Here is a 9,474-nt window from a genome sequence, read left to right as displayed (position 1 = left end):
GAATGCCGTGGTCTACAGGAACAGTTTCACTACAGGGAACTCTTTCACTAGGCCGTTGTGCTGATGCCTTACAGACATAGCCTGATGGGATCCCTGACATCCAGCTGTTTCCTTCCTGAGGACCCAGGACTTCTTGCTGCATAGGTTTCCTAACATCTTTCCTCCCTGCTCTGGGAGACTCCAGGCTTATTCTTGCCATCCAAGGTTTCCCAGATGTCTTATTACCACTTACAGATCTCCAAGGTCTCCTGTACTGCAAATGCATCTCCCCAGGGACCATAAGAAGACCATAAGAAGACCATAAGTCTTTTAACAATTCTCTCCTCATCCTTGGCTGTGTACATTCCTTGTCACATGCTTATCTCCCTCTGAGGTCCCTGGCTTAGCACTGCTGTGCACCTCCCTGCCCATGCCCTATGCACTGTGTACAGGATCTCTGGGGCAGCATCCCAATCTTTCTCACAGTCTGCATTCCTCCCTACAGTGGAACAGAAGGGCTGCTGGACCAGGCACGGGAGTGGGAACAGGCTGGGGAACATGCCAAGGCAGTGGACTGCTATCTCAAGGTGCGGGATCCCAGCAACAGTGCCCTGATGGAGAAGTGCTTCCTGAAGGTATACATAGGAGCTACGGTTCCCTTCATCTGCTCTATTGTCTCCTACAACCTGTAGTGCATCCCAGAGATAACTCAGTCACTGCAGGGCACAAGAGAGAATCTGCAGGCTTCAGTGACTGCAGGGTCTGAAAGCCTTTATGGCTATTCTTTTGAGACATTATGGACTGTGTGCTTATCCTGCACTGCACTGAAATCCTTGCGCTGGCACCATTTCCAGGAGCATGCCAGCATCCTTGTGCCCACATCTCTGCACTGAAGAGCTGGACTTTATGACTTAGCCCTTGGCTAGATGAGCACCCTTTCTTCTTCTTATGGTCGATGTTCCACCAGCCTTTGGGATGTGTTCTTGTTCATACTTTTCACTCATACCATTGCCCTTGTACAGACTTCAACAACAATTATGCCCTTGCCTGATCTTCTCCCTTGTGTGAAAGCAGCTGGGCTTCACTGCTCTGAATTGCTGGAGTGTGCTCTCATTTCTTCTCCCCTTCTTCCATAGTTCAAGTGCCTGTAACTTTCAGTCTTTTAGCCAGGATTGAGCTCTTCCCAGCTTCATCCCTCTTTGAACAGCTTTTATCACTTGTGTTACTGACAATTTCTCTTCACAGGCTGCCGAGTTGGCCATTAAATTCTTGGGTCGGTCACAGAGCATGCAGGTGACACGGACTGTGGCTCCTCAGCTGGTGGCCATGAAGAAATACAGTGAGGTGAGGGCTGGCTCCTGCCCCCAGACTACTGAAGAAGCAGTGACATAGTCAGGGAGAGCTCTATGCAAGGGAAGGAGACCAAGTCACATCCTGGGGTAATGGGTGGATGGCTCTATCCAGAGTCAGGCAGTACAGTCTTCAAGGAGAAGAAAGTCCTGGAATACTGGGAGAGAGACAGGCTTTGGGAGGAGACAGGAAGCAGAGAAGGGAGGTTATCTGTTGGGAAGATACTTTCTGTTGTTGCTGTGTGCTGGGCTGCAGAGTGTCATTGAGGATTTCATCTTCCATAAGACTGTCTCTGGCCCTACAGGCAGCTGAACTCTACCTCAGCTTAGACCTCATCCAAGAAGCTATTGATGCCTTCATTGAAGGGGATGAATGGAGCAAAGCCAAGCATGTGGCCAAGGAGTTAGACCCCAGGTATGTCCTGAACTTCTCAAATTATACTCTTCCTGCTTCCTCTCCCAGTCCCAGATGATTCCTTGTCCTGTCCTGTCCTGCTGCCCTCAGGTTCCCTGAATTCTCCTCACAGTGACCTTCCCAGCCTCAACAGGGCCCATTCTCCACAGCTGCCATTCCCAAGCCATTTACCATCCTGACACCACACATCCCATGGAAATTGTTATCCTCTTTTGTCCCATCCGTATCCCTATCTTCCCTTCCCTTGACATAATCCTATGCACGCACTTCCTTCACACATTATATTGCAAAGCGTTGCCTAGACCCTTTCTGCTCCCTTCTACCTAAGCTCCCAGCAGCAGGCTGGAGAGACATGACACAGCTGTAAGTCCTCCTTTCCCATAGTAGACAAAGTTGAATCCAGCATCTGCACTGATGCAAGACACTTACTAATCTTGCTGCCTATTAAGATTCTTTCTGCCTGGTAGGTCAGAGGAGTATGTGGATCAGCGTTACAAGGAGTATTTGAAGAACCAAGGAAAGGTAGATTCAGTAAGTATTTGGGATGTCTCACAAGCTAGGGAGTGATGTCAGGATCTGTCAGGAAAAGCCCTGCAGATCCTTAGGGCCTTTCCAGTGGGGTTTTTGCCTGAATATGCCCACAGATGAGACATCTGTATGTGCCTGTGAGTCATGGTATCTGCATGCCAGATGGGTCATATGGGCTCTGTGCTTCCATACCACCGATGGGGAGGGACTATGTGCACGTGACAAAAAGACCAGGGTGGGCTGATGCCTGCCTTGATGCTAGTAGGAAACCTTGCCTACACAGTGAGCTTATAGTTGTTTTCATCCTAGCTGGTGGGAATAGATGTCATAGCTGCTTTGGATCTGTATGCAGAACAGGAGCAATGGGAGAAGTGCCTGGAGGTTGCAGCTAAGCAGGTGAGTGCCTGTGTGAGCCCTCAGGGGGTGTCAAGGTGGGGCCCAAAGCAAAACCAGGTCTGCTGTGCAGTCTGTCTCTGATTACCTGGTCTTGCCCTTTGGGGCTTAGGTGTATGGGAGTGTGCACACATCTGAAACTGTTCCCACTGAGTGACAAATGTTCAGTTGATGAATCTCATGCTACTGCTTTCTGTGTGTCTTCTCCAGAACTATAAAGTCTTGCACAAGTATATAGCTCTGTATGCAAGCCACCTCATCCGGGAGGGCAGTGGGGACAAAGCCTTGAGCTTGTATGTCCACCATGGAGCACCTGCCAACCCACAGGTAATGAAGACAGCATGACATCCCCATGTGAGTTGCCAGAGTGTGCTATGATCTGCTATGTGAGTCAGGCTTCCAGTCCAGAACTGGGATTGCGAGGTGTTCAACATGTCCAAGCCACTTCAACCGTGCTGTGTGTTCTCACCAGAGGGTCCTCAGCTAGAGGACTAAAGGCAATCTCCTGCTATGTTATCCAGAGGGAAGAAGCAGGAGGGAGCTGAGTATTTGTGTTTTGTTTGAACACCTTTACTACCAGATCCAAAAGGAACCATGTTTGCTTCTCTGAGCACTGGCTGGAGGAAGCATTCTTCCCTGTTTCTCTGCCTTATCCTGCAGCATCCCTTGCAACCAGCAGTCTGCAGCAGGAGCTGCCATTCCCTCAGCCTGTCCCCTCCAGCTCCAGACACTCACTGACTCCCCATCAGGCTCCCTCAAGACTTCTCTCCTTTTTGTTGCAGAATTTCAACATTTACAAGCGTCTCTTTCTGGAGATGGTGAATGCATCTGGCATGAATTGTGCTGAGGCCTACTCCAGCTGGGCTGACCTGCGTGATGTTCTCTTCAGCCTGGTGAGTGTGAGCCATGGCCACCACTGATTGTTAACTTCCAACATCCTGGTGGCTCCTAGTAAGGGAGAAAGAAGAATCAGTCCTTAACCGGGTGACATGGGCAGTATTTGTAGAACACAAGCCAAAGGGAAAGAGGTGACAATGTGGACAGTAGAACAGGATCCTGTGGAGTGACATGGCTGGGCAGGAGAAGTCAGAGAAGATGACCCTGCACTCAAGGCCAAATCCTAGAAGTGGGCCTGGACATTGGCACTTGTGGAGCTCACTGTGTCTCTGCTATGTGGGAGCCTATCACAACGTCTCCGCTTTTTGTCTTACACCCATATTCGGCAGCCTGGGTGAGCAAGGACCTGGGGAAAGCAGACAACTAGTGAGCCTGGAAAATAAGAGTTCTCCCCATCTCCCCAGTGATTCTTAGAACCTTCTATTCCTTCCCTGTCCCAGAATGCCTCAGCCAGAGCCTGTGATTGCCTCTTCTCTGTTTCTGTTCCACAAATACCCACCTCTGGCACAAACAAGATCCCTTGTCCATCCAAAGTCACCCCTGCTTCCAGTGCTGTCTTGTTGCAGTGCTGTTGGTTCTCCCTGTCTCCCACAGCCTCCTCCCTTCAGCACTCTATAGGACTCAGAGCACGCAAGGCCCAGCCCTTTTCTAGTCCCCAGAGGTGCCTGGATCTTTCAGATTCTTCTCTCCCAACTTTTCCCTAGATTTAAATGGATGAAGAGTGCCCTTATGCTCCCATGTTGTCAATCATTCTCTTTTTCACTTCTTCAGTGTGAAAACATAGTCAAGTCAAGTGAAGCAAACACTCCAGCACATGAAGAGTTTGAAACGATGCTGCTGATCTCTCACTACTACGCCACCCGCTCCGCTGCTCAGGGAGTGAAGCAACTGGTAAGGTTTTTGAAGTTCCTTTGCCAGATCATCACCCTGAGTAGAGAACACTGTGGGCACGTGCAGGTTCAGGGTTATTCACGGTTCACTGTTCCACTTCTTCATTTACACATTATGAATGCATGAGAATGGGACTACAGCCATCTGGGAGCCCACCACTAGCAGGTGGAACTGGAGATAGTCTGGGCTCCTTATAGTGGCACCAGCCCCCAGCCACTGAGGCTGAGATGTAAACCAGTAGGAAGCTGATCCATATGCTTGCCATCACTTGTGAGAGGAGAGGCACTAGTAGAAATTTAGGGATCACACAAAAATCTGGTCTTCCCAGGTGAGGCATTGCTTCCTCTTCACCTGTCCTGGGCCATGAGTCACTGTTACGTGGGATGTGGGAGTTTGGGTGTGGCTTCCAGTAAAACATAGCAAGGTTTTGTAAAGCAGAATTTAATCTTCAGGTGACAGTCCTCCTGTGTGTTTACACAGTAAGGGTACTTAGCATCAGGACTGACATTTTCAACCTTTGCTTGTTACGTATCGGGAATACATGGGTGCAAAGTCCCTACCATGCGTCTGGGGCAATATGATCTCATCCAACCTCATTTTTCTGTGCTGAATGCTGTGGCTTTACTGTCCTCTGTGTCTGCAGGATACGGTGGCTGCCAAGCTGTCCATTTCCCTGCTGCGCCACACTGAGCTGCTCCCTGCAGACAAGGCGTTCTATGAAGCTGGAATAGCTGCCAAGGTAAGAGCTGTCTGCCACCAGAGCAGCTAAGGAGGTGGAGGACCCTGGGCCCAGGGTTTCTCAACTTTATCTTCCCCTGTCCTCCCCTACCTGCACGGATAAACCAGTAGCCAGACTCATGCATTGGAAGCCTTTCCTGTAACAGCTTCCCAGCCTATGCATTTTGGCAGTAGGTAGTGGAAGGGCAGACCTCACATAGCAAGGGGACATGAACTGTAGACCAGAGGCAACACTATATTGCATAGCTCTGTTTGTTAGCAATAGATGCAAGGCTTCAAACTGCTTTGGTTTGCTTTGGGTAACCCAAGTGTTCCCTCATTCCTGAGGTGCAGTGACACACAGGAAGCACAGCAACATGTTCTCAGTCTGATGCTGGCTGTGCAATAGTGCCTGACTCCATCTTATGGACTGGTTGTCCCCATGGTTGCTTGTGAAGCAGTGCTCAGGGATGGTGAGCTGCAATGTGCACTCTCCTCCTTACCTGTGCTGCAAGCGGGATGTTGTAGCACAAACAGAACCATATCCTAGCCATCACTCAGGCAGGACAGTCGTGCCTGTGAAGATAAGCTGCCTGGTCTCACTTTGGGTTCCTCTCTGTACTAGGCAGTCAACTGGGAGAACATGGCGTTCATCTTCCTGAATCACTTCCTGGACCTCTCAGATGTGCGTATAGTCTGCTGGAGGGAGGGCTATCTTACTTAAAATGGGCTGTAGGACATTAGACAATGGACCCTCAAGCTGACCGGGGTACTCCTGAGGCTCAAATGTGGCAGCACGTTTGAGCTGGTGCTGGTGAAGAACACTGAATGCTGAGCAGCATCCCCTACAGTAGCTGTGGAAAGACTTGCCATGCAGGGCATCTGAGCAGCCCTAACTGTGTCACCCTGTGTGTGCCAATGCCACCATGCATGCATGCTGCAGCAAGGAGTAAATCATCCTGACAGTTTAGGCCTGTAGTCTTCATGGCTGTAGGTACCATTACAGCTTTCAGAATGATCTCACCCAAGTTGTTCCAAGGGAAAGAAATTACCTGAGGGGTGGAGGGCATGGTCCAATGCTTTAGCCACTGTGATACAAACTCAGGAATCCCCCATGCCAGTCAGCTCCTTCCTTGGCTAGCAGGTTGGTCACCAGAAAACACCAAACCCCAGAAGCTGTCAGACTTTACAGTACGAGTCTTCCAAGTGCTGTCAGCAGCTGCTGGGGATAAAAAAATCTTCCCATTTCATCTTTCCCTTCTTCAAGGCCACCTGACAAGTACTGTGTGTCAGGGGCACACATTCTGTGACACTGCAGAAGGTGGCCATAAATGCCACCTCCCAGGAGGGCCCAGTCACCACAGCACTAATAGATGGGGCATCAGTAATGCCATCCTCCCAGTGTAGATGGTACTCTGAACACCAAGGATGGCATTGCCTAGTGCTCCACCACTCATCCTTTCTCAGGCCATTGAAGATGGGAACCTGGATTCTCTGGACCACTCTGACTTCCGAAACACAGACATTCCCTTCGAAGTGCCACTTCCAGCACAACAGCATGTGCCTGTGAGTGTCGTTTGCCTTCCTCAGCTCCCATGAACAATGATGCTGCTTTCAGGGCCCTTTGAACAGAGACTTGGGCAAGGCTGGGACAGCTGTCACTACAGGAGATGGAAATGTACTCAGTGCTGTCCCCCTGCCCTGTGCCCCCAAGTACGCAGTGTGTGTGCTGCTCTCCCTAGTGCTGCACAGAGAAGCACCTGGATGATGGCACAGCATGCAGTATCTCGTCTGCCCACAGGACGAGAAGCGGGAGGAGGTCAGGGACTGGGTGCTCACCATGTCCATGGACCAGCGGCTGGAGCAGGTACTGCCACAGGATGAGCGGGACACCTATGAAGCCTCTTTAGTGGCAGCAAACACAGGGGTACGCTCCCTGCCCTGTGTGCTTACAGGTAAGCTCCAGCCGAGCTCACACGTATGGAAGGGAATATGGTGACATGTGGGGAGTGGGAACATGTTGTGAGGGGGTAGTGTGGGGTGTGTGTCTGGGAGGGAGTTGCTGGAAGAGGAAGAGGGAGATTGTGGGGCTGTGGGGAGCTGTTCTGCTGGAGGAGATGGAAGGATCCTGCTGTGTGAGAAAGGGCTAACTGGGTTTGTTCAGCCTTGAGAAAAGAAGGCTCAGGGGACACCTTATCCCCATGTTCCAGTACTTAAAGGGTGGTTACAACGAGGATGGAGACTCCCTCTTTACAAGGAGACACATGAGAAAGATGAGGGGTCATGGGCACAACTTACTCCTGGGAAGATTTTCCTCTTGGACACAAAGAAAGTTTATCACAATGAGAACAATCAGTGATTGGAATAACGGGAAGTGGTGGACTCCCCAACACTGGACACTTAAGATTTGATTGGACAGGGTGCTGGGACATACAGTCTAGCTCATGGTTTGCCTAGAAAGGCTGGACCAGATGATCCTTGAGGTCCCTTCCAACCTGGGATTCTATGTTTTTTTATTGTGAGGGTGATGGAGCACTGGAACATAATTGCACAGAGGTTGTGGCATTTCCATACTTGGAGATAGCTGAAAGCCATCTGGACACGGTCCTGGACAACTAGCTGTGGGTGGCCCTGCTCAAGCAGGGGCATTGAACCATATATAGACCTGAGATCACCTCCAACCTCAACTGTTCTGTGTCTCTATGACACTGTGACCCCTTAGTATGGCACAGCACTGCCTAGGAGACTGGCTAGCACTGGCACACATGTGCACATGCAGCTCCTCTCCCGCTTTGCCCTCACTCCACAAAAGCTGTCTATTCCAGCAGGTACTGTCCCCACTTGCACGCTTCAGCAAGGGATTGTAGTGCAGGACTTTCAGAGCGGGTTCAGTGAAGAGGGGAGCAGGGCTGGGCTACCACCAACAGGGATCTGGCTCTCAAGTTTGGGAGGTGGGATGCTATCACTTGACATGCTCACTTGGGTGACCTTGCCAGAGAACAGTTCAGCCTTCATGTTCATTTGACCCTGCCACTGTGGACACTCCCTGATTCTGGTCTCTAAAAGGCAGAGGTGGCATTGTGCCCCTGCTCTGCCTGGTGGGAGCAGCCCTCACCAGCTGGCCAGGACAGAGAGGGAAAGGATGCCCAAGGTAGGGGTCCGCTGCAGGTCTCTGTTTCTGAAGGTGTCCCTGTGTGACCAGGGTACCCTGTGCTAAGAAACAAGATAGACTTCAAGCGGCCAGGCCGAGAAGCCAACAAGGACACGTGGAACAAGTTCCTGATGGCTGTCAAGGTAAGCCAGGCACCCCCTGGGGCAGGGAGACAGGCTGCAGGGTGTTCAACTTGTCGTGCTAACAGTAAAACATTGTCCCACTGGGTGAAGATATGCTGACTGGGGCAGTTTTTAATGCACCCTCCCTGTATGCTGCTGGGTGGGGATTAACTTCACTTACAGTGCTGGGGCAGGGCCAGCCCGGCCTGTGCAGCTCTGTCAGCCCCCAGGGGTGCCCTTGGGTGGGGAGTGATGGCAGTGTCCCCTTGCCAGTGCCAAGGCCTCTTTCATTCTGCAGACATCCCACAGCCCTGCGTGCCAAGATGTGCTCAAGTTCCTCAGCCAGTGGTGTGGGGGACTCCCAAGCACCAGCTTCTCTTTCCAATGAACTGGACCTTGGTGGCTTTCAGTCCTGTTTTTCAACACCCTCCACTTCCACCCTCAATAAATATGTCTCTTAACACTGCTGTGCTCCTGTTTGTCAAGGGATGCAGTGCCCAGGAACACAGATAACTCCCAGAGCACAGAGCCATAACCCTGTACACATGCATGTCTCAGCCTCAACCTAGCTATGCACCGTCCGCCCTGATGGTCACACTGCGACCTGTCTACATGCCTGTGCCTGGTGGGGGGGTGACCATGGGGATGGGCTTACATCCCAGCTGCATTGTCTTTCCATCAGAGGCCCAACAGTCATCTCCCCCGGGAAGCCACTTAGAGCACTAAGTATGAAAGTTTATTTACTCAGGGAAACAACAGAGGCTCACAACAAAGGGATTCTTCACCTTCCGTTCCTTGGTCTGCCTGAGCACAGGTGCAGCAAGCTGACCCTGCTTGCTCTGCAGCAGGGCCACCAGGACCCTGCCTGTTGCACCTCTGCCTGTCCCCATCACTGCATGTAAGAGACTGATGGAGCCTCCAGTGTGCCCAGAAGGGACCTGCAGCTTGGGGACAGAAGGGGACAGCGTCTGAGGTGCACAGCACCTGCCGGGCAAAGCCTGCCTGGTGACCATGGCCAGCTTGTGTCTGGAA

At 51.3% G+C, this 9,474-nt stretch overlaps 1 protein-coding gene across 1 annotated transcript in view; it reads left to right on the top strand.

Moving 5' to 3' along the window:
* The window catches only part of IFT172 (intraflagellar transport 172), a gene marked incomplete at its 5' end in the record, with an annotated part of 19,086 nt that extends 10,180 nt beyond the window's left edge, over positions 1-8,906 (top strand). The window contains 14 exons of the mRNA XM_010014677.1: positions 432-614; positions 1,225-1,323; positions 1,634-1,743; positions 2,211-2,274; positions 2,581-2,667; positions 2,875-2,991; positions 3,447-3,557; positions 4,333-4,452; positions 5,096-5,191; positions 5,795-5,854; positions 6,637-6,735; positions 6,971-7,124; positions 8,372-8,463; positions 8,741-8,906. Coding sequence (XP_010012979.1) covers positions 432-614; positions 1,225-1,323; positions 1,634-1,743; positions 2,211-2,274; positions 2,581-2,667; positions 2,875-2,991; positions 3,447-3,557; positions 4,333-4,452; positions 5,096-5,191; positions 5,795-5,854; positions 6,637-6,735; positions 6,971-7,124; positions 8,372-8,463; positions 8,741-8,830 — 1,482 coding nt within the window. The remainder of the gene's footprint in view (positions 1-431; positions 615-1,224; positions 1,324-1,633; positions 1,744-2,210; positions 2,275-2,580; positions 2,668-2,874; positions 2,992-3,446; positions 3,558-4,332; positions 4,453-5,095; positions 5,192-5,794; positions 5,855-6,636; positions 6,736-6,970; positions 7,125-8,371; positions 8,464-8,740) is intronic.
* Between the last annotated feature and the right edge of the window lie 568 nt (positions 8,907-9,474).

The sequence above is a fragment of the Nestor notabilis genome, unplaced genomic scaffold, assembly GCF_000696875.1.
Source record: "Nestor notabilis isolate BGI_N333 unplaced genomic scaffold, ASM69687v1 scaffold9065, whole genome shotgun sequence".
Classification (NCBI taxonomy): Eukaryota; Metazoa; Chordata; class Aves; order Psittaciformes; family Psittacidae; genus Nestor; species Nestor notabilis.
This window is presented reverse-complemented; position numbering and strand designations above follow the sequence as displayed.